This window comes from Salvia miltiorrhiza, chromosome 2 (assembly GCF_028751815.1).
Source record: "Salvia miltiorrhiza cultivar Shanhuang (shh) chromosome 2, IMPLAD_Smil_shh, whole genome shotgun sequence".
Lineage (NCBI taxonomy): Eukaryota > Viridiplantae > Streptophyta > Magnoliopsida > Lamiales > Lamiaceae > Salvia > Salvia miltiorrhiza.
This window is the reverse complement of record NC_080388.1, coordinates 65,049,797-65,074,364: the sequence shown is the minus strand read 5'-3', so window position 1 is coordinate 65,074,364 and position 24,568 is coordinate 65,049,797. Positions and strand designations below refer to the sequence as shown.

Below are 24,568 nucleotides of genomic sequence, written 5' to 3'. Positions count from 1 at the left end.
GGAGGTTCCGGTCTGATGAACATGATAAGCATCAGACTCCAAAGGGAAGGACACCTCGGGCACCAAAAAAGGAAGGTGGCCGACAAAGCTAAGTGAATCATGTGATTCACAGCAAGGATCGCACCCACAAAAGAAACGACAAAAGTGGGTCGAAGAACAGGAGGACCACTCACCAAACGTTCCAGGACAAAAGTAAGTGGAGAGAAAAGCAGCCGGCCCCTACCAGCATTATCACAAGACGATAAAGCAAGGGTCCAGCACCATGTGATGCCACTAACAAGTGTCGGCAATCAAGGCCGACAAAAGAAGGTGGATGTCATATTCAAGCAAGCTGGCCACGAGGATGGAATCCGAGGCCAACAACCAAGCAATTATAGAGGGGATCAAACCTCTATATAAACCCAAGTGCTGGAGAGAAGAAGATCATTCGAAAATCACAACATTTTCACACACCACTTCCTCTCTCTAGAATTATCTTTGTATTTTTAAAATTTTAGTTTTCAAAGTTTTTTCGTTTTAGTTTTAGTTCCTTTTTATTTTTATGTACACAAGTATTGGCTACTATGAGTAGCTAAAACAAGTTAGTCTCCTCCCTTGGGGAGTTTTTATGAAATAAAATTAATTATTATATAATTCCTCTATAAACACTTAGTTTTGTCCAACTATTCCGGTTTAGTAAAAATATTTTCTTTTCATTTTTCAACAAATATATTTGGTGTCGAGACACAGTGAAGGAGGGAAACTGATTCCTGAAGGTGACCATTCGGCGAAAGCCGGAACACAGTGAAGGGAGAAGGTTGCAACCATCACTTGCGAGTGTGTGGTTGGACGAAGGCCGAGGAGGCAAGAAGTCCGTAAAACGCGATTAAAGCTCCGGAAGGTGACCCGTCGACAAAAGGTATACTGTTGATTTATGATTTGAATTATTTCGAAGTTGTACGGAAGCATGTTGGGCCTGATTATGTTTTAATTATGATAATTTGAACATGAAATGGTTTAATGATGGATTGGTAGAGGATTTGTTGAGGGGTAGTTTTGGCATTAATAATGAGTTGGGTATGGTTGATATGTGTTTTGTGAAAGTGGGTATTTTTGATAGATAAGTTATGAAGGTGGGTATTTTAAATTTTGATCCTTTTAAATTTTCATTCAATCTATATATTTTCCCTCACTTTGCCTGATCTATATTTTTAGCATAATTATTTAAATAAAATAATATAAGTCTATATTTATGACGTAGCCTTCGATAAAGGTTGATAAGATAAATGGACCCCACCAATCATCCCTTCCTTATCATGGGGTAAATATTCAGAAATAAATAAAAAGGCGACAAATTCTGTGAAAACTACTACAATTTCACAAAGTCATGCACAATAATGTCACGGGCAACTGGGCAGTTGGGAAACATCAATTGCGTGCCTACCCTCGTATATATACTCACTACTTCTTCCACAAATTACAACTTCTTCCACAAATTCTCGCTCTTATTCCCTTCCCTCCTTCATTGTAGTGGCGCAGCCGAATAGAATGAGAGCCCTAGCGCTGTTGTTACTGGTGGTGGTGGCTTTTATGAGCAGCGGCGCCGCAGCAGTCGGGCGGCAGCTGAGGTTCGGCGGCAAGCGAGGCGAGTTCAAGATTCTCCAGGTGGCGGATATGCACTTCGGCGACGGCAAGAGTACCCCCTGCGAGGACGTGCTCCCCCGCCAGGTCGCCAGCTGCTCCGATCTCAACACCACCGCCTTCATCCGCCGCATGATCCTCGCCGAGAGGCCGAATTTCATCGTCTTCACCGGTCAGTTAACTCTTGCTGCTTTTTTATTTTCCCGCGAAATTTGCTGAAATTGAAGTAAAATTAGGTGTTGGTTGCAGGGGATAATATATACGGATTCGACGCGAGCGACGCGGTGAAGTCGATGAACAGTGCGTTTGGGCCTGCGGTGTCGGCCGGCATCCCGTGGGCGGCGGTGCTGGGGAATCATGACCAGGAGTCGACTCTGTCGAGGGAAGGCGTGATGACGCATATTGTGGGGATGAAAAACACGCTGTCGCAGCTGAACCCCGCCGGACCTCACGTCGTGGATGGATTCGGGAACTACAATCTGGAGGTTCGTGGAGTAGAAGGTTCTAGAATAGAGAACAAATCGCTTCTGAATCTCTACTTCCTCGACAGCGGCGATTACTCTACCGTCCCCTCCATTCCTGGCTATGGCTGGATCAAGCCCTCTCAGCAGCTTTGGTTTCAGCACACTTCTTCGAGACTGCAGGTACCAAAGCTCTGGTTTGTGATAGGATTGAAGTGATAGAATTTATGGGTGGATTCACTGCACACAAGTTTTTCTATTATCATTTAATACTTCGAATCCTATAGGCTATATATGCTATCACACCTAGTAAACCCTTCCTATAAGATAACATTTATTTTGAGCGCGCGAATAGATAGATGATACTATAAGTTGATTTACGATTTAATTTGATGCATAGATTAATTATGAGTTATCTGATTCTTCAAATCCTATATCATCTATTCAAAGTAGACGTAATTTGAAAATTTGGTTCCGATACAGAAAATATACAGCAGCAAGCCAGAGGCACAAAAGGGTGCTGCCCCTGGGCTTGCCTACTTCCATATTCCGTTGCCCGAGTATGCAAGCTTCGACTCGACAAACTCGAGCGGTGTGAAGCAGGAAGGCATCAGCTCTGCGACGGTGAACTCTGGATTTTTCACGACGATGGTGGCAGCAGGGGACGTGAAGGCAGTTTTTACAGGGCACGATCACCTCAACGACTTCTGCGGCGAGTTGAGGGGCATACATCTGTGCTACGCGGGGGGGTTCGGATATCATGCGTATGGGAAGGCTGGATGGTCTCGCAGGGCGAGAGTAGTGTTAGCTTCCCTTGAGAAAACACAGAAAGGATCGTGGGGAACACTTAAGGCTATCAAGACTTGGAAACGTCTCGACGATAAGAAGCTTAGTGTCATCGATGCTCAGGTGCTGTGGAGCAAGAGCTCCACCACTAAGCAAACAGATTGATTACACTCTTTGTAGGTTCAACTTTTTCACTTATTTATTATAGTAATTCAAACATGGGATATACCTCACTTGCATGGAATCTTTGGTGTGTCAGGTGTGTCATACTTTGAAAAAAATTTAGTTAACCAAGGTATTAATTGGATCTACATACACATATACTATTTGTTACTGTAAATAAGCCTACTAGACTAGAGTGTACCGTAGTAGTGCACAATTGTTCTTTTCTAATAACATTAAAATTATTTCGAATCTTAAATATAATATAAAAAATTTCAATTTAAATAAAAAGTTAAATCACAATCAAGAGGATTTTGAGTTGTAAATTATTGCATAAAAATGTGTATTCACATTCAAGAGTAATTGCGAGCTGTAAATTGCGATATAAAATAGGAAATGTTGTTATTTGAAATTTTTTATTTTTATTATTTGAATTTGAATATTTTTAAAATTCGCTTTTTGTTTATGGTCCTCATCAAAATTTTGGAATAAAAAACATTTAATCAAGTTATAATTAAACGATATCTCAAAGTTTATATTAAATAAAAAAATTAAGGCATAATTACAACTATAAACTAAAAGATGTTGAAAGTTCAAACTGAAAAACTATAATTAACCCTTTAAAAATGCACTTGGAATTCTTTATTCCGTCCCAACTTTGATGTTCCGCTCTATCAGTGGCGGAGCCAGGAATTTTTTTTAGGAGTGGGCTGAACTTCTATAAGGGTTCGAGGCGGTAGAATTTTCTTTTAGGCTATTCAATACATTTTAGATATTTTTTTTACTAAAATACAAATATAATAGTAATAACTTAAGAATAAATAGCCCGATCGGGCCCAAATGTGGCTTACTTACGCCGAAATTAATAATAAATGTCTCAAATTTGCAAACCCGAAAAATTTGTGGCCTAATTTTGCAAAACACTCTAAGTTAGTGGCCTACAAAAATTTTGAACTCATCAAACTGTCATTCATCCACTCGTCCTGCATACGATTTTACAAATCATTTTTGACAAAATAAAAAGGCAAGAAACACATCCCAATTTTGAATTAAAAAACTCAATTCTCCACCAAGAATCACATTTGCCATTCGCAACCAATTTCACCCATTCATAATACCCATTTCACAATGCCCAATTCTCCACCCATTTCATTTTACAATTTGCAATATCAGTCTGCCAAATTTGCAATACCCATCACAAATTCACACTTTCAAAGAAACTAACCAGTGATGGCGCGAGACGGGAGCAGCGGCCGGCAGCCCGGCTGTGGTGGTGCGAGCGACAACTGGTGGACCAGTGTGGTGGCGCGAGGCGACACTAATTCAAAGGACAGCAGTGCACCCAAAGGTTTCGACCAGGAGTTTTTTTCAATTTTTTTTTTATCAGAAAAAAGGAATTTATAAACAAAACCATGGGTACCAGCAGTACCAAGAGTTCATTACAGAGTCACAAAAGATGAAGCACCTGCTAACCATCCCTCTAAGTTCGAATCTAAGTCAAGAAACCCGAAAATCTTACGCCAGCTCCACATCCTCACCTTAATCTCCATAACCACTTTGTGTATGTCCCATCCTTTGTCTTTGAATTTGCTCACGTTTCTACATCTCCAGACGACCCAATTAGGAGTTTTTTTCAATTAGAAGAGTTTTAATTTCGTTTTTTCTTTTAATATATATATATATATATATAGGGTCGCATTCAATGGAGATCATTTCTTATATAGAGAATGAAGACCAAATCAAGGCCATTCATCTCAATCCAATCAATGATCCAGATTATTTCCTGATTTGATTTTTCATGTAATTAAATAATGGTTAATTACATTTATTTAATCCAAAAAGGGCAAAAACGTCCACTCAAATCCACGAATTATGGCATCTGGTTGAACAAATCCCGAAAATTACTCTCTTCCAATTCTGGGACCTGATCCGTCAACGAACATAATAGGTGAACATTAGTATGTTCATTTGTTTTCCTATGAACATATTGATGAACATTAGTATGTTCATTTGTTTTTCTACGAACATTATCATGTTCATTTATTTTTCAACGAACACAATACAAAAAAATCGATGAACATTTATTTTTTTCTACAAACACACTACAAACATGACAATGAACATTATCATGTTCATTATATTTTTCTACGAACACAGTACAAAAATATCGATGAACACATGGAAAAAATCGATGAACAAGGGCGATAGGCGGCGTCCTCACCGGAGGAGCAAGGGCGGCGACGACGATGTAAGATCTGAAAAAGGGAGGCGGCGGCTGGGCGGATTTGCGGTCGTTGCTGCCGCCGCTGAGCAGTAGGAGAGATGGGGAGGCGGCGGAGCAGCAGAGATGGGGAGGCGGCGGATCAGCAGAGATGGAGGCGGCGGAGCAGTAGAGATGGGGAGGCGGCGGAGCAGGGGAGGCGGCGGAGCAGCAGAGATGGGGAGGCGGCGGAGCAGCAGAGATTGAGAGAGAGAGATAGAGAGAGAGCGTGAATGAGAGAGAGAGAGAGTGAGATTAGGGTTAAATAGAAAATGACATGCTTAACCTTTTGATTATAAAATAAATGAAAATTAATAAAATTAATCAATTAAATTACCACCATTAGATTAAGTTAGATCAAGGAACCAGATTTGGTCTTCATTCTCTATATAGGGGAGTGGTCTCCATTAAACTCTCCCCTATATATATATATATATATATATATATATAGAAGGGTTCAACAGAGAAGCTAAATATTGTGGAGAATAGAGAATTCGTAAAATAAAAACGAACAGATCTATAATTTTAATGAACAGATCAATGTACCGCATGAACAGCAATTTGCCCCGGGTTCGAATCCTGCTGGTGGCGAGTTTTTCTATATTTTTACTAAATACGTTTGTTCATTAGTTATGTTGATCTGTTCGTAAAATATATAGATTTGTTCATGATGAATAAAAAGATAATTCTCTGTTGAACTCAACCCTATATATATATATTAGAAATGATGTGCTGAGCGATAAGTTTAAGCGACTTATGAGCGCTCGCTCCACATCAGACTATTTTTTTTTTCTGACTTTCTTTATTTCTCATCTTTCCTTTCTCCGTTCTAATCTTCTTGTTCTTTAATCTTCTCTCTCCTGCGCTACACTTCTCAAACAATAATATCCGACAAAAAACACTGCTACGGTTGAAAACTTGGCGGCCACCGTTGATGTGTCTATTTGTTTTCCTCTCCAAGAATTTACTGTCAATTCATCTCTCCAAGAACATTACTGATTGAAAACTCATTGCTCGCTATTCTTGTTCTTTTTCTCTATTGAAGAGTTATTTTCCACATAATTGTAATTTTTCTCAACCGAAAATTACTGATTTTGTTTTCCGCATCCGTGCGCTCACCTTAATTTTTTTTCATTGTTGTTGAGGCATCGAAATAGAAACTATCATCACAAAGAGACCGAAAGAGAGTGATATTGAATTGAAAATCACATCGAAATTTGTACAACTAATTGATAACCACGTCCTTAGTTATGAATTGTAATTGTAAATTACATAAGCTAAATTAATTATGATTGCAAAACACTTTTCGACCTAGGATGAGTAGCAAGCATGCACCTATGTTGGGGAAAATCAATTTCAGAGAAATTAGCAAGCAAGAATGAAAAATCAAATCTTGAGAGCGAGCGAAAGAGAGTAGAAACAGACATCATAATTTCAATTTGAGAAAAAGAGCAGTAACAAATTCGTAGCGACGTCAAAAGAAAATGGGAAATAAAAAGATGACTACAAATAAGATTTGAAAGCCGCCATAAAAAAGAAAAGGGAGCAAAATAAAATTAGAAACAAAAATTAAAAAGGAATGGGATGGCTTGAATCTCCGATTTTCCGGAGTAGCAATGTGTTTTTGTGGAACATAGAGAAGGATTGAAGAGAATAGTGAAACCTAGAGCAACGATGAGGAGAAAGAAAAGATGAAAAGAAAGGAAAATTAGAATAAAAATTTGACGTGGCTCACAAGAATTGCTTAAACTTATCGCTCAGCATATCATTTCTGATATTTCTATATATATTAAAATATAAATAATATATATATAATTTTAATTTTTTATTTCAAAATTTGGGGGCGGGCAGGCTGGCTACGCCCCTGCATTCTGTGTCTCACTATCGATTTTTTTTTATTTTTTATTTTTTGAATCAATTTCAATATGATGTGATTTATTTAATTTTGTAATTGCTACCACCCATTTAATAAGGGTCTGTACTTTTTTTTATATAGGGTGCGTTCTTTTTTGTTGTAAATTTATCATCGGAAAATGAGGGATAAACAAAATTTCACCATTTAAATCCTTCTTTTCTTTTTTCACATTTCCTACTTGACCCTTATTCATTCCCCATTTACACTACAAAGGAAGGATAATATTATCCCTCCAAAAATGGTGTGATAATATTATCTCTCATTTGTAGTGTACATGAGGAATGAGTAATGGTCAACTAGGAAATGTGGAAAAAAAGAAAAGGATTTAAATGGTAAAATTTTGTTTATCCTTCATTTTTCCATGATAAATTTACAACCAAAGAGAACATACCCATATAAGATAATTATTTAAGTTGATCGTTTGCAAAATTAGGGCATTATAATAATGATAAAGTATTAATTAAAGTTCTTAATATAAGAATAAATTTATCTATTTTATAATAATACATTAAAATAATTAAATTAATAAAGAGGCGCAAATAATGGAATATAGATAGGGATGTCAATGCAGCCCGAAATCCGTGGGCCGACCCGAATAACCCGACAAAATTAGAGGGTTAGGGTTGAAAAATCGAAACCCGAAAAAACCTCCAGCCAAATTAGCCCGCACCCGACTAACCCGGAACCCGATAGGGCTAGCCCGAAAACCCGATGGGCTGGCCCGGTGGGCTGACGGAATTGTGACTGATGCATCTTGTTACAACTTCTGCTATGTTTAGATCTATGGTATTTGCTTATATATATATATATATATATATATATATATATATATATATATATGTAGCCTCATTAAAAAAAGAGAAATTAATTAGTTAGAATATATATGTGTGTGTGTGTGTGCAATCTCATTAAAAAAAAGTGAAATTAATTACGGATTTTTTTGTAGAAATTGATTATTAGTATCTCATTAGTTAGAAATTAATTATTAGTATCTCATTTTAAAGTGATACTGATTTTTTTTTTTTTCTGTCAATGAGACGTGCATGGCAAATCCACCAATTATTCAGTAATAATTCAGATTGATTCTATTTTTTTTTTAATCAGAAAAAAGTTAGTATTAATAAAAGGCAGGTACCAGAGGTACCAAAAAAGTTAGAATCCAGATTAATTCTAGTGCGGTGGGATAGAGTAAAAAAAGTTAGAATCCAGATTTACAACCCGAAAAAATCTCCAACCCGATTAGCCCGCACCCGACTAACCCGAAACCCGATAGGGTTAGCCCGAAAATTCGGTGGATTGGCCCGATTGACATCCCTAAATATAGAGCGTGCGGTGGGATAGAGGAAAACAACACATTTAATTTCTTTTGAGTTTTGTGTACCAAACATGATATAAATTCAATTTCTTAATACTTTACCAAAAAAAAAAAAATCAATTTCTTAATACAATCATTATTCCGGTTTCAAAAAAAAAAAAAAATACAATCATTATTCCTTTGCTAAACTTATTCGTCTTCAACCAAACCCCAAAACCCCAAAACAACTAACCTAGTCAAAACCCTACGCCAAATTCGTGCAGTTGTGGTGAATATACGTACAATTTCTGTATGTTTTTTTTTTAGGCTTTTGTATTATACACTGCAATCAGAAATTGAGCTGCAGTGATGGCGGAGCTAAATCCTAATCGCAGTGGCGGAAAAGCTGATTATCGATTCCTACGGTGCCCGCATTGCGCCGGCCCTCTTACTAAGGAGATGGTACGACGCAAAAATTTACTTTACTTTTTCCTATCGCAGTTCGTTTTTTTTTTGTTCCCTGATTCTTTTGCTACAATTTCAGGAAACCTGCAAGTGGACTGTTCCGCCAATCGTTAGGGACAGTTTCTCTATGGTGCAAATTATGATCTTCATCTATTTTGTGAGTTTTGTGTTTCTTTTCTCTCCCCATGATTTTTATTTTTTGTGTTTTTTCTCGTGAATTTAGATAGGATCGGCGGTTGGCGGGACAGCCGGCGCTTTCTACGGCTTTAACCGCAGTAAGTTTATCATCCCTTTTCTTGGGTAGATTTAGTGACAATTCGGTTGGCAGAAATTTTGAATGGTGCACATGGATCCTGTTCAATGTAATTCCTATTGTTGCTTTCTTTGGCGTAGGTAGTGTTATGTTTGTAATCAGTCATCACGTTTGTTATTATCTCGATGTTCAGTGATGCATCTCCTAGCTCCAAATCGCGCCCTTCACTACTTGTCACTTGGTTTTTATTTTTCTATTCTCGAAGAGACTTGTTTACAACCTCCCATCAATTAACTTTTTAGTACTTTGGATTGTACCTATAAGGTTGGATAGATGAATGTTGTGCTACATGCGACATGGCCGTGATTTCTGCTGTTAGTTGTTAATGACAGTAACAAAGAAATGTCAGGTTCTGTAGCCCTTAGGTCCTTTGCTACACATTGTCATTCACATATCTGTGATTTCATTTTGTGTAAGGATTGAAATTTCAATGTATTTTCAGCTTAAGTGTATGAAATATCCTTTATCCTAGTCCCTATATTGATATGCTTGAAAGGATGTCAATTAAAACTAGTTATTTTTATCTAAAAATATTATGCGGAACCTCGCCGTCCATTCCTTGATTTGTTGTGGAACACCATCCCTTTAATCTGATTCACTATTAGAATCGATGAATTTAGCAATTTGCTGTGAAATTATGTTCTGCTGGGAAGGGGTACTTGAATTCTGTTTTCTTTTTTTACCGAAAAAATCTGTGCTCAAAATAAAATTCAATCGAGCTGATGTAGAAAAACTCACTCTCATTGGCTCACTTTCTTTCTTGCTGCTGCAGCTATGCCAATTGTTAGGAGGTGGATTAGAGGGCCTATGTGGTTGCATTTCTTCATTGGTGTAAGTTCGGTTTGTATTTCTTAAAGGCTAGAAACCATACCTCTGTTTTAATCCTTGTTTCTCCTTTTCTTCTGTTTTCTATATATTATTTTGTGCTGAGTGGATTTTCAGGTCCCGTTACATTTTAGATTTAGTGATGGCATCCTAACTGAAAATAGTGTGGTAATCTATGCTAGGCAATAGACCCTTAACATAGCTTTTATTGAGGTAGTGGGATCTGCTGGCCTGGGTGACTAGGTCTGGGAAGGGGCGTGGTAATGCTTGATATCCTAACTTGGGAGCTTCTTTTTTACAAATTTTGAAATACATTTTATAACTTGCTGCTCGTGGACCACTGGACCAGTATGTTTAGAGAACTAGTATACAGTTCTACATCTCACATTCTAAACATGATTTGATATTTACAACTAAAATTGTCCCCCACATTTTTAAAACAAATGTTAGTTCCTACTTGCATGAATATTTCTCCAACAACTTTCCAACCATGATTTTACATCTTTACTCAAAGTTCTCTTTCTAATTCTAAAAAGAAATACTAATTTATATCAGGGTAAATATCAGATTTTCTCCCAATGTCATGATAATTGCAAAAAAGTACCAAACATTTAAAAAAAAATCATGTTCGTGTTCCAAAAATAATTTTCAGCACCCAAAAGATGATGTGTCTCGCCAACGTGCATGTGATATTTGACATGGAGACAAAACATGACGTAGAGTATGATTCAAATTAAGAATATAAGATTTTGTCCCAACTTATGGGCTCGATCATGAAAAATGTTCTCACGTAAGTAAATTGCAAAAAAGTTCCAAACGTTTTATAAAAAAAATTGCGTTTGTGTGCCAAATATAATTTGCGGCACACAAAAGATGGTGTCTCGCTAGAGTGCTCACGTGGCATATTCACGTGGAAATACATTCTGACATGGATAATTACTCAATTTGAAACTTAAAAAAAAAAAAAAAAAAAAAACATAAACAAGCTGGAGTAAAGAACGAGGCTGCTTGTTTGAAGAAATCTCCATCATCTTCAAAGATGTCGAAATCCACCCTCTTCGGCCAAAAGAAAACTGCGGGGATGTCGTTCACCGTGTAGAACTGCGGGGATGTCGTTCACCGAGTTCTACACGCTCACCACCACCCTTCTCCCCAGCTCCACTACACCCCCTCCTCGTTCACCGTTCGCCCCACTTATTTTTTTCCCCTTATAGAAATTAATTGTATTCTTTTTTCCCGGAAACTGGGGTAATAGCCCTGCCTACAGCGGCGTAAGACAGGGAAAACGATGCTCCTTTGGATGAAAGTGAGAGTGAGAGAAGGAAACAAAGAAAAAAATGACAGTTATTGCCCGGAAAATGGTGTAGTTTTCCTTGGATCCGTTGGGGATTTTCGGGTTTTTATAAAATTGGGGTTTCTGATTTTAGTTTTTTCCTTTAAGTTTGATTTATATTCCATGCCATATTTTGTCCCCACGTCAAATGTGCTACGTGTGCCCTCCTGTGAAACATATCATCTTTCGGATGCCGAAATTGGACACTAACATGCTCTTTTCTACAATTATCCTTACGTTGGGACGTTTTTGTGATCGATCTCATACGTTGTGATAGAGCATGGCCTTGGAGGGTTTTCTTAGTGGGAATCATGCCGTAGCCCAGTATTAATTATTTGATAATTTGAAGTTAGTTAATTATTATTGAGTCAGTGATTAACGCCTGTTCTGTATGGGCCTAGGATTAGGGTTTGTTAGTCTTTATAGATATTCTTCTTTATGTTATTAGGGGATTATCTTTATCTTATTATTGACATTGGTGTTTTGCCTTGGCCTCTTTGGAGGAGAGTACTGTTTATTGACTTATTCTATTTTCTTCATCGTTCTCTGCCTTCACTCTATCACATGAACATATGATATTTCTACAGTTCTTGTAATTCCTAAATTTCCAATTCTTCAAATTTCTCAATCAAGCACCTTATTATTTATAGCTTGCCATATGTTGGATGAACATCCAAAAATGGGTTTGCTTCACTTGTTGACATTGTTGGAGGTTAAAGTCTAGGTTATTAATAAAGCACATAGAATGTAGTCACACAGAAGAATGAAGATGCATCTCATTATCCATATTCTGCAACATTTTTAAAGGTTGCTACAAGCCTACAGTAGATGAAGGCCTAGAACATTTATATTGAATGCTAGTAGTTTATCTTCTCTTCGATTTTACATTGAAATGGGACCAGAAGGAGGAACTAATTGAGGAATGAGTATGCGAAAATGAGTGTCAAATATGGACAGAAACACACTTTTTATTTTTTAGTGAAAACAGATTAGTGTTCAATATGTGTCTGCAGCACGCTGTGGGTTATGGTTATTGAATTCTATAGCATTTATACTGTTACAAAATCACCAGCCCTCATTTGTTCATTTTGATTTTGTGTTACTTATCAAGATGTTTGTCTAATAATCTTTTTCCCTGATGCTATTTTCTTTCTGCTTTTCCATTGTTGAATTAATCTAAAATCATCTTTCTCAATGCATGATAGAGTTAAGGCAGAACTCAAGAAGAAAAGTATGTGCTGTAATATCTCTCCTCAATTGAGGCCTACGGCAAGCCGTCCCAAACACAATAATAATTCTCAATACCTAGAATGATGCAGAAAACTCCTATAAATACTAACCCTAAGCCCATGCACAGCGGGCTGGCCCAAATAATTAAAAGAACAGTAAAAGGAAATAATCATAATAAGGAAATAACCAAAACTATTATGAAATAATAATTTAGTACTGGGCCACAGCCCTCTTCCCGCGAGTATAGACCCTCCACGGAACTCGGGCTCGATCTCTATCAACTGCTCGATCTCTATCAACTGCCTCTCCCACTGAAACAGCCTTGTCCTCAAGGCTGAAGTAAGGAAACTGACCACGTATGTCCGCAATGTCCATCCAAGTCGCTTCATCATCATGTAATCCATTCCACTTGATCAATACTTGCTCAATCGACTGGCCCTCTCGTACTGTCGTTCGACGTTGTAGCACTGCCTCCGGTAAGTAAGGAGGGTCAACAGATAACAAATCTTCAGGTAGCGTCGGTTCGGCTTGTACCTGCCCAATGGCCTTCTTAAGCAGCGAAATGTGGAATACCGGGTGAACTCTACAAGTCGCTGGCAGCTTCAAACGATAAGCCACTGCACCCACGCGGGCTTCAACTTCAAAAGGCCCGAAGAAACGAGGCGCCAACTTGGGATTACCAGCCTTGAACAAGGTTGTTTGTCGATACGGTCGAAATTTTAGATAAACGAAGTCGCCCACCTGTAACTCAACATCCCGGCGGTGCTTGTTTGCTTCTCGAACCATACGTTGCTGTGCTCGCTCAAGATGGAACCGTAATTGATCCAATATGACGTCACGAGAACGTAATGAGTCCGCCAAGGCCTGAACTCGAACCTCCCCCGGTAAAAAACGCATCAAGGTAGGTGGGGGCCGACCATAAACAACCTCAAACGGCGTGGTACCTGCTGCAGTGTGATATCCTGTATTGTAACAATATTCGGCCCATGACAACCATTTTCCCCACTGTTTTGGTCTTTCAGAGGAAAAGCAACGAAGATACGTCTCCAAACAACGGTTGAGCACTTCGGTTTGACCATCGGTTTCCGGATGATACGCCGAGCTCATCTTCAGTTTAGTACCGGCCAACTGAAATAGCTCACGCCAAAAAGAACTCAAGAATATGGGGTCACGGTCTGATACAATAGAACTAGGAATGCCATGTAATCGCACCACTTCTCGAGTGAATACTTCAGCCACTGTCCTAGCTGTGAATGGATGGCGCAAGGCTAGGAAATGACCATATTTGGAAAACCGGTCCACTACTACCAACACGCAATCAACCCCTCCAGAACGAGGCAATCCTGACACAAAATCAAGGCTAATATCCTCCCAAACAGCCGAAGGTATAGGCAGAGGGGCCAACAATCCTGCTGGTGACTTTGCTTCGTACTTATTCCGCTGGCACACTTCACACTCGGCCACAAACTGTGTCACTCTTTTCATCATGCCCGGCCAATAAACATTGGAAGCTAAACGGCGATAAGTACGGAAAGCACCTGAATGGCCGCCTGTTGGAGTCGAATGAAACTCCACGAGAAGTCTAGGAATCCAATCAGATTGCGGTGGAATGACCAGCCGCCCTTTATAAAATAGCAAACCATGGACCAAGGTGTAGTGTTTAGTACTTGCCTGACCCGCCTCTAATGTTGTAGCAATCTGAGACAAGCGTGAATCTGCTCTCACTTCTCGTTGTACGGCAGTCCAGTCTACCCACTGAGGAAGAGAGACCGCAGCTAATTCTCCCTCCTCATCCCGGCGCGACAATGCATCCGCTGCTCTATTAAGATCACCCGCCTTATACACCACAGAAAAATCAAATCCCAGTAACTTAGCAGCCCAATTCTGCTGAGCTGGAGTTGTCAAAGGCTGTGTGAGTAAGTGTCGTAGACTTCTTTGATCAGACCGGACTAAAAATCGGCGACCTAATAGATACGGTCTCCAATGCTGCACAGCTAAAACGAGTGCCATTAATTCCTTCTCGTAGGCCGACTTGGACAACAATCGAGGAGAGAGACCCTTACTATAATAAGCTATAGGTTGCTGCTCTTGCATAAGCACGGCACCTATACCTCTCCCTGACGCATCACATTCCACAACAAATTCCTTTGAGAAATCCGGCATACGCAAAACTGGTGCCATGGTCAGAGCTTGTTTGAGATTCTGAAAAGCTAGCTCGGCATCGGTCGACCACACCCAAGGTCGCATTGCCTCCTTCTTCAGTAGTGCAGTGAGGGGAGCCGCAATTTTTCCATAATCTCGAATGAATCGCCGATAATATCCTGTGAGACCTAAAAAACCCCTCAATCCCCGGGCAGATTTTGGAATCGGCCACTGTAAAACAGCTGATATCTTTGTTGGGTCCATTTGCACTCCTTGGCTCGAGACGAGGTGGCCCAAATACTCCACCTCTTGCCGTCCAAGCAGGCATTTCTTGGGATTGATGACCAATGACTGGTTATGGAGAACTTGAAATGTCTGCCGAAGATGCTCTAAATGTTCCGGCCAGGAATGGCTATAAACCAGGATATCATCAAAGAATACCAACACGAATCTGCGTAGAAATGGTCGAAAAATGTCATTCATCAAACTCTGAAACGTAGCTGGAGCATTTGTCAAACCAAAGGGCATGACCAAGAACTCATAATGTCCTGAGTGAGTTCGAAAGGCGGTTTTGGGTACGTCGGCTCGAGCCACTCGAATCTGATGATACCCAGCTCGAAGGTCCAATTTGCTGAACCATGCTGCTCCATGTAACTCGTCTAATAATTCCTGGATTACTGGTATTGGATATTTGTCTGGTACTGTTATCTTATTCAACTCACGATAATCAACGCAGAAACGCCATGATCCATCCTTCTTGCGAACCAACAGCACAGGACTGGAATACGGACTGTTGCTCGGCTGTATAATCCCTGCTGCAATCATCTCGGCCACCAACTTCTCCATCTCATCTTTTTGCAAATGATTGTATCGGTAGGGACGCACAGAGACAGGTCCAGCTCCTGGTTGAAGCACAATTCGGTGATCACACTCCCTTGCTGGAGGAAGACTTGCTGAGGGCGCACTCACAGACGGAAAGGCTGCCAAGACAGCCTCCAGTTCGTTCTTAGCAGATGGCGAAAGGGACTCAGAAACCCCGAATCGCTCCAACGTCGCACCCCCATCCAAAGACCTCAACGCCCAACACTCATCTCCTTGCTCACCTGAACAGAGCTCGTGAATGGAACAGGCCTTGCGAGTGAGTGAGGGATCTCCACGCAGGCATTGTAAACGCCCATTCAACGAAAATTCCATGGTAAGATTTCTCCAATTTGCTTTCACCTCTCCTAGGGTAGCCAGCCACGACACACCCAATATCATATCCACACTGCAAATAGGAAAAACATAGCAAGAGATATAAAATGTCTCAGTATCCAGTGTGAGTGGAACATCCTTACATATTCCTCCAGTGCGAACTCGAGAGCCATCACCCAATACCACCGAAAAAGAAGTTGTGGGTTCAATTTGCCAATTTAGCTTTCGGGCCACCTTTTCGGACACAAAACAGTGGCTCGCTCCACTGTCAACCATCAGTAATAGCCTTGTGTCTCCTACTCTACCGAACAGTTTCATGGTCTGAGGTCCGTCAAAACCAAACGACGTTAGTTCTGATAATTGGAGCTGCTGTAGCTCTGCTGCCTCCTCCAGTTCCTTTTCCTCCAAACTCACCCCCTGGGGTTGTTGCAGCTCGTCACTTTGCTCATCATCCTCATCACCGATCAGCACCTGTAATGTTTTAGGAGGGCAACGGTGCATAGGACCAAACTTTCCTCCACAACGGAAACACGTTCCTGCTGCCATGTGTTTCCTAAATTCGTCGTTGGAGACCTGTCGAAAGTTCCTAGAACTCCGCGGAGCTGATGAGCCTTGGGAATACGTAGGCAATGTGCTTGCCTGAGGTATGGAACCTTGTGACGCCGAATGGCTCGGGCGCGTGTAAGATGGCCGTGTCGAGTAGTTCATCGTGGGGACAGACCTTGTAGTATTCGACGGTGGGGCTGGCGATGTCGCATGGTCTATCTTTCGAGCAGCCTGTAAAGCGGCTGAATAGCTGAAAATTACACTATCTTGAATCTGGGCTCGTAGATGCTTCTTCAACCCACCCAAGAAAAATCCCAAATAATGCGCATCCGAGAAATCAGGAATTTGTGAAACCCTATTCTCAAAAGCGGCGATATATTCCTCGAGAGAACCTGTTTGCTTTACTGCAAGCAAGGCTTCATAGCCGTTAATTGCGGACTCATCGCCATATCGAATCAACAACTCCTGGCGAAAAGTTACCCAATCGGGATTAGGTATTCTCCTGATCAGCAATTGATACCAAGACATCGATGACCCTGACAAGGCTATCACGGCGAACTCCACCTTCTTCGCCGCAGGTGTCTGGTGCACCAAGAAATACTGCTCTGCACGTGCAAGCCATGCACGAGCATCAGATCCGTCGAAACTGGGCATCTCCATCTTCTGCAACATCGGAGTGGGGGAACTTTCTGACTCCGACAGCGGGGGATCGGGGCCCCGATCAAAGTGATCAGAGGATTTCAACTGGGCGAGAATGGCGTCAAGTTTAGAATCTGACGCTGCTTGCTTCGCCGCCGCTGCAGACTGGGCAACGCGAAGTTCCTCCATTGCCTTCTCTATCTGCTCCATGCGTTGGTCTCTCGTCATCGTCATCTTTCGATCCGGCAGGTCGGACCAAATTGATAGAGTTAAGGCAGAACTCAAGAAGAAAAGTATGTGCTGTAATATCTCTCCTCAATTGAGGCCTACGGCAAGCCGTCCCAAACACAATAATAATTCTCAATACCTAGAATGATGCAGAAAACTCCTATAAATACTAACCCTAAGCCCATGCACAGCGGGCTGGCCCAAATAATTAAAAGAACAGTAAAAGGAAATAATCATAATAAGGAAATAACCAAAACTATTATGAAATAATAATTTAGTACTGGGCCACAGCCCTCTTCCCGCGAGTATAGACCCTCCACGGAACTCGGGCTCGATCTCTATCAACTGCTCGATCTCTATCAATGCAGACCCCACCTGTCATTATTTTCTCATCAGGATGTGGTGGGCTAGCAGGTGAGATGGCTGCCGAAGTGAACTGCTTATGTCTATTAGCTAAACACATTGTAAATTTTGACTTATAAATCTCATACGCTTAGACAATTAGCGTCTGCAAAATTGGGCTCAGCAACTTAAGTAGCCATTTATATACGCTGAAGCATTATTGCATGCTTTGCAAATGTTTTCTCAAGCAGCTACGGTAATAAATTATGAGATTTTAAGCTGGCTTTGATATTCTGGTCTACATATTATCATGTAAATAGTTGTGGTGGGGGTCTGTTAGTAAGATATTCAAGAAGTTGTTACATGGAAACTATGCAACCCCAACGAATCTCATCATATCTTTCCAAATTGACTTGATTTTGTGTAGGTGGTTCAATTCCAGCTCTGGCTCAACTTGCATCTTCAACTTATCACGCTTTTTTGTCCACGCCACCACCTCCATCTTCATCATCGTAGAATCTGGAAGCTACTATTTGTGGACTCTTTCGTCTTTATTACTGGTTCTTGTTGGTGGGAGAACAGTTTGGGTTTGCTAGGGCAGAGGATTGCTAATATGAAATCTGGCCGCATGCCTTTGATTATAGCTTGGCTAGTTTTGGGGATCATATGCATCACATCAACTACCAACCGGTGTGCAGTGTCATTTGTAATTCCTGCAATGGCATTCAAAATGTATCTTATACTTGTAAAATAGTAGCAAGCTGATGTATCTTCTATATGCAAACATTTGTCGGCTCATATAGGCCGATCTGAGAACATGAGCTGGTATTGTAAATTTTGGATGTCATATATTCATTGAAGGAAATACAGTTGCTAGAAGTAATAATGTGAGCAGTAATGTACTAATGTATTTGAGGAGCATGTGCAATCCCCTAAATTTGAGTGCGCATGTTTTCATTGTATTGTTGATCTCCACACCTTTTTATCTGCAAAGTCATCCCTTCTCCTGCAAGGTAATTTTCCTCTTAAAGAATCATTAGTTTCAGTAGTTTCTACAAGCATCTTCTGCCACAAGTGCTTTTTGGGAATGTGAGATTAATTGCAGAAAGAGGTAGGAAGCAGGCTGTGAAAAGGTACAATGGCTTTATGCATGCTTGTAGAAGTAGCCATAAAGTTGATGCCAGAAGCTTCTCAATAGAAGTGGAAAGGTACAACTTTTTCAGAGTACAAATCAGCATGTGTGTCATATAGATATAGGCTTGTACACTGGGAATATGGGACCTCTTGCTTACTCATATCTTCTCTCGTAATGAATTGTGCTCTGCCATTTAGTGAATAATAAACAGGATTGCCCATGTGCTCTACAATGGGACCACTTCCATGTGCCACTTGCACTTGTTTATGATTCCTTTTTCACCATTCCCATCCACCATTATCACCATGGATTACACATTCTAGGGTTCCTCAGTCGAAAGTGATGTTGCACCTGATCAACCGATATAAGGCGTTCTATTGATGTCAAGGAGATACAACCAAAGGACCCATTCGTATATTTAAGATGTGAATTTAGTGATTTTAAGGCTCAAATTCTGTTGCTTTCCTGGTGAAACTATTTGCACTAGGGCTAAAGGAACAGTTTCTTTTATAATATGTTGTGTTTTTCACAACCATTTTCATGTGATGCTGTCAACTGTTTGTCTCATGCTGGAACAAGGGTTTTTGGCATTTTACCTTTTATTTCCCGCCTCTCATTACCTCAATTTTGAAATGGATAAGCTATCCCAGATTACTCTCTTCAAGTAGATTATGTTAGCAGAGCACAGAAATTGAATTAAGTATTAATCAGATTTCTAAAATACTTATAAGATTTTGATACATTCTCGCCCATGCAGCAAAAACTAATACAACCAAATAGGACAAGCATAGAAGCATTAAAATAGCACAAGACATTAGAACTCTGGACAAAATGAATCTATATTTTTTAGTGGTAATAATATAGTGTGAGAAACATAAGGAAAGGCTGATGCTCCTACATGTGGACAAAAACTCATCAAGATGCAAAAATACTATCTGTGACAGACACATTTGTAGTGATAAGCGCTGTTTATAGGATCGTTGCCTTCCACGGGAACTTGCTCGGCTCTGCACTTAAACCGGCACCCTCTGCACTCGTTGTAGGTGCACGTTGGTGCTACCGAGCCAATCAGCAATCTTCTAGGGTTATCCTGCATTTTCCACAACTCAAGAATAAATACATCGGACAATGTTATTGAAAATTTTGATAAAAGCTTACTTGTGATGCAATAGTAATAGCATGTCCCATTTGAGCTCTGGACCCTGCAGCATTGCCAAAAATGTTATTCTATGTGATGATAAAAATGAGAGGGAGTTGCGTTGGACCTTGGATAAGGAGTGGTGGTGGTGCACATAGGCATAGCAAGGCGAGGAGGAGCAAATGCAAATGCTTCATATCCGTAGTGGTAAAATGCCCAAAGGGGAAATTAAAGATATAGATAGATAGGAGGAGAGTGGGATGAAAGGCGAAAAATGGGGTTGTGCAATGGATGAATACTGACCATAAGGAGATAGACTGGCTATACTATGCAGTCCTGCAAAAACAAAATGAGGTCCCCAACTCAGCTGACAAAAACATTAACTATATTTCAAATACCAAATTGCTCATGCGCCTACAAAATCTTCTTCACTATCATCCAACTTTTTTATTCATTTATTTTTTTCATTTTTTTTCTTGGCCTCATTGCAGGGGGCTGATTGATAGCTTTCATAAATGAATCAAGGGATGTTCCGAAATTATTCATTTTGACTGGAATAAGTTTTAGTATTTTGTTTATTTATTTGTTTTCTACTCGTGCATGTGGTATAAGATTTGTTTTTTTTCTGATGGTAGACTAGCTAGATATGATCACACTTTGTTGATGCTTCAATGATGGAGTATGTGTGAAGCGTGATAATCTTGAACATGGTAGAAGCAGCTACCTTTCAAGCAAGCCCACCTTATTTTTAGGTCGTTGGGACCCACAAAACCAGACCTTCGTACGAAGAGATAAGCATGCAATTATATGGTGAATTATTCATTAGGGTGTCCCGTCAAATTATCATTGGAAAATACTTACTTGGTTTCATGTCTCATTTTCCATAATGGGATGTACAATTACAAATGTCTCATTTCTTTTTTGTCAATATATTCTTTCTCTATATCTAATATTTAAACAATTTTCATCAACTCACTTTATCTACTTTTTATATATTTCTTAATCTCCGTGTCCAAAAATAATGAGACATTTGTAATGGGACTGGAAAGTAGATAGATAAGAAAAATATTAGTATATTTTTTTTGTTATATATTTATTAAAGATGAAAATATTGAAAAATGTTGGAAAATATTTTTACACTACTGCCTGAAGATAATACTATCCAATATTGAAGAGAAAATAAATGAAAAGAAGCTGTCCAAAAAAATATTTCACCTTGCTCGAAGAAAATTTTCTATCATACACCGATCGAGATTTTCACTAACTGAAAATAGTGGGAAAATGAAGAAAAATATCCATGAAAGTAAACAGACCTTTAAATGTTAAATTATGTATTTTACACCGATTGAAATTTTCACGGACTCCTTTCTGTTAGCAGGAGGATGAAGAGTTCTTGCCAGACCACACCACTGATATTCTGAAAAAGCTACAAGACATTAATTAATCTCACCAATAAATATATGTATACAATCTTCCTAGATTTGCAAAGCATATTTCTTGGGACAATGTTTGGACGAAAATTTTCCTATTTGGTTCAGAGATATTGTAATGAATGATTTAAATAAATAAATATACTAATATCTTTCCCCCCTCAAAAATAAAAATAAATATACATCTCACAAACTATATGCATATTTATTATACTCATTTCGTCCATCCAAATTATGGCAACTTTGCCATTTTTTATATCCAATAAAATTATGTCGCTTTTTTTTTAGAACATGACTTTGCATTTTATCTTTATTTTTTATTTTTATAAATATTTTTTATTTAAAAAAAATCACTTTTGGCTCCTACCTTAATTCAGTATGAGCCAAAAGTGATTGCAATGTAATTGTAATGTAATTTATAAAATTCAGTATGGCTCGTACTTAATTTATAAAATTATGAGTGATTGCAATGTAATCGTAATCACTCATTATATATAATGGTAAAAATTCTTTCTCTACGAATCCACCAAACATTGCATTAAAATTTGTGCCGAACCAAATTTGTTATAATTTTCATGTACGAATAAAGTAATAAATTAGTTGTTCGATTTATTGATATTTTAACAAAAATATCGAGCAATTACAATTACATACCTAAATTGTCACGAAGTTAATAAAAATGTTCCAAATTTTCAATCATGAATAGAATACGTGGCTAGTCCAAAATTATTACCCTCTCCATCACACGTAGCTTGAGACACTTTTTTTTAGGCGTCCCACATATCTTGAGACACTTTCTTATTTGGCAAAATTTTTATCATTTATTCGTTCTAAAAAAGAAGTTTCAAAATAACTGGGATGAAGGCGGTATTCATTTCTAATTTATAGGCAGCGAAACGATGTTGATTTAACGCTCAATATTAATGGTACCTTATTTTTCAATATTTTCTGCAGTCGAAAATTGATTTTGAGGAGTTTTGGGTTAGTTTGTGATAGTTCAGGTATTTTTTTAATTACGCATAGTAGATATATTGTTTGAGTGTTTTATTACAAATTTTAATAGGACATTCACAAATGGTTTAGTGGAAATACTTGAAATTACCCAATTTTATAAGAATTGATACATCTCATGTCCACTTTAATTTATTCCTACGCTACGTATCTAATAACATTAAAATATTATTTTTGTGTAAGTTCAAGATTATAAAATACAAGTTTAGTACATTGACGTCTCTTTCACCAACCTACTGACACAAGCATAAATTGTCACATGAATACATTATCGGAAACCTTGAAGCGGAAATGCTTAATCGGCGCAAACTTAAAATGAGTGAGCGGAAAACTTAAAATGAAGGAGCAGAAACTTAAAATAAACGAAAGGAAACTTAATTAATAGCAAGCAGAAACTTAAAGTGGAAAGTTTAATTGGCGGAAACTTCAATTAAGGAAGCAGACTTAAAACTATACAAATAAAATCGAAAATTTCATAGGTGAAAATTTCATTCACATGCATGCAATTACTATCTCGCACTAATTATCTCTCATGGCACAATCAATGCATCTTTTTTATCAAACAAATATTAGAAAAATCAAGGTGAATATGAAGTGTAGTAAGATAAAAAAAATAAATATTTCTAGTACACACTTATAAAAACTTGTACTCCCCCAAAGGTTACTATTAGAATGTATGTACATCTGCGTACTTGTGGATATACGCGTGAGAGTTTTTACCTTTTTGAAAAGATCAATAGTTCGGATATTGTCATTCCGTATAATTTAGAATATTTTTGTAAAAAGATTAATAATTCAAGTATAATCTGTAATATTTTTCAAAATTAATTTATATTTTAATAAAAGAGTGACGAATTATTAATAGTTGGTTAAATGTGTGAATTATAAAGAAAAGTAAACAAGAATATCTTATAGATCAGTCTCTTGTGGCCAAAAAAGCTTCGGCTTGACATGGATTTTAACTAGGAAAATAGAAAATATACGTTAATAAAAACAAAATGCTAACATTGTTTTGGTAGAGGGAAAATGAAATTGGGTAGTCCGAACACGTGCGCAAGTCAGCTCCGAGTCACTTGCATTTTGTGGTCACGCTCACGCGTGGCGCCGGTTGAGTGTTTGGAGCCGAGGTGTTGCCTCAAACTCACATCCGCATGTTTTTGTTCACTTTTTAGTACTAGTATGTGAATAATTGTAATAATTAATACTAGTATGAGGCTTGCCACCGGGCCTCGGCCCGCCGGTTCCGGGCCCGAACCGGCGATTCCGGGCCGGCAAATCCTCGAACCTGAATCGGCCCTTGGGATCTCTGGGCGGACCGGTTTTCGGGCCCGGAATCGGCGGTTCCGGGCCGGGCCGAAAATCGGCGGTTCCGGGCTAAAAACTGGCGGTTTTCGGGCTTTTTAATTTTTTTTAATTTTTTTTTGAATTCTTTTTAATTAAATTAAATGATAAATGATTTGTGTTAATTTCAACTAAATGTAGCTTCACTATTTATAGTGTAATACACATGGTAGAGAATCCTACATTTTTCAATGTGGGATAATTTCAACTTGGTGTTTACGGAACCAACACCTAAATCTATAAAAGGAAACATAAAATTCTACCTAGTCGAGAAGGCTGGAAAGAGTAAAAGTAGCTGATCGGAAACCTTGCACGAGAGAGAAAACAACTATTGTATTCGAAAATATGAGAGAGCGTAAGTCACAGTACACGAGCTCGGGCCCTATTTATAGATTTACAAGCGGAGGGGTAAAATAGTAAAAACATCTGCGGTACATGCGTCCTGCGTGGTGGAAGGGCACGCTGGTAATTTCGATAATACGCGGGAGACCTTCCCGCGCGTTTATTGGCTCCTCTGATGGAAATATCTTCTCTGGCGAAGGCGTCTTCTCTGATGATATTGATATCTCTGGCATGAAGGACTCCTCTGGTAAATACGTCTTCTCTGGTAAAGGTGTCTCCTCTGGCGATGATGACCTTTCTGGCGCGGATGACTCCTCTGGAGAAGAGGGCTCCTCTGTCAGGAATGACTTCTCTGGTGCGGATGACTCCTCTGGCTAAGAGGGCTCCTCTGTCAAGAATGACTCCTCTGGTGTGGA

The 24,568-nt window shown here is 39.1% G+C and overlaps 3 protein-coding genes across 4 annotated transcripts; 2 read left to right on the top strand and 1 right to left on the bottom strand.

The window, feature by feature from the left end:
• The first annotated feature begins 1,352 nt into the window (after nt 1–1,352).
• LOC131013006 (probable inactive purple acid phosphatase 29) lies at nt 1,353–3,182 on the top strand. Its single transcript, XM_057941008.1, has 3 exons — nt 1,353–1,792; nt 1,870–2,264; nt 2,565–3,182. The coding sequence occupies exons 1-3, from the start codon at nt 1,528–1,530 to the stop codon at nt 3,030–3,032; spliced, it is 1,128 nt and encodes a 375-aa protein (XP_057796991.1). The 5' UTR covers nt 1,353–1,527; the 3' UTR covers nt 3,033–3,182.
• A 5,371-nt stretch (nt 3,183–8,553) lies between these two features.
• On the top strand, nt 8,554–18,634 carry LOC131013019 (uncharacterized). 2 transcript variants are annotated; one of them, XM_057941020.1, is made up of 6 exons: nt 8,554–8,960; nt 9,043–9,093; nt 9,187–9,238; nt 10,049–10,107; nt 17,782–17,827; nt 18,183–18,634. In XM_057941020.1, exons 1-6 carry the CDS (start codon nt 8,868–8,870, stop codon nt 18,269–18,271), a joined length of 390 nt encoding a protein of 129 aa, XP_057797003.1. In that variant the 5' UTR covers nt 8,554–8,867; the 3' UTR covers nt 18,272–18,634. The 2 variants fall into 2 exon arrangements, with proteins under 2 accessions (XP_057797003.1, XP_057797004.1); XM_057941021.1 differs by lacking the exon at nt 9,043–9,093 and having other exon boundaries at nt 8,682–8,960.
• Nucleotides 18,635–19,713: 1,079 nt separating this feature from the next.
• LOC131013023 (EPIDERMAL PATTERNING FACTOR-like protein 9) lies at nt 19,714–20,635 on the bottom strand. The gene is made up of 3 exons (XM_057941028.1): nt 20,156–20,635; nt 20,049–20,092; nt 19,714–19,980 (listed from the first exon to the last, which is right to left on the bottom strand). The coding sequence occupies exons 1-3, from the start codon at nt 20,223–20,225 to the stop codon at nt 19,822–19,824; spliced, it is 273 nt and encodes a 90-aa protein (XP_057797011.1). The 5' UTR covers nt 20,226–20,635; the 3' UTR covers nt 19,714–19,821.
• Between the last annotated feature and the right edge of the window lie 3,933 nt (nt 20,636–24,568).

Coding starts and splice junctions, on each gene's coding strand:
- LOC131013006 (XM_057941008.1), top strand. CDS start 1,528: ATGAGAGCCCTAGCGCTGTTGTTACTGGTGGTGGTGGCTTTTATGAGC. Junction 1,793..1,869: donor GAATTTCATCGTCTTCACCG/GTCAGTTAACTC, acceptor TGTTGGTTGCAG/GGGATAATATATACGGATTC. Junction 2,265..2,564: donor ACACTTCTTCGAGACTGCAG/GTACCAAAGCTC, acceptor GTTCCGATACAG/AAAATATACAGCAGCAAGCC.
- LOC131013023 (XM_057941028.1), bottom strand. CDS start 20,225: ATGAAGCATTTGCATTTGCTCCTCCTCGCCTTGCTATGCCTATGTGCA. Junction 20,093..20,155: donor ACCACCACTCCTTATCCAAG/GTCCAACGCAAC, acceptor GCAATGCTGCAG/GGTCCAGAGCTCAAATGGGA. Junction 19,981..20,048: donor CTATTACTATTGCATCACAA/GTAAGCTTTTAT, acceptor TGGAAAATGCAG/GATAACCCTAGAAGATTGCT.
- LOC131013019 (XM_057941020.1), top strand. CDS start 8,868: ATGGCGGAGCTAAATCCTAATCGCAGTGGCGGAAAAGCTGATTATCGA. Junction 8,961..9,042: donor GCCCTCTTACTAAGGAGATG/GTACGACGCAAA, acceptor CTACAATTTCAG/GAAACCTGCAAGTGGACTGT. Junction 9,239..10,048: donor TTTCTACGGCTTTAACCGCA/GTAAGTTTATCA, acceptor TTGCTGCTGCAG/CTATGCCAATTGTTAGGAGG.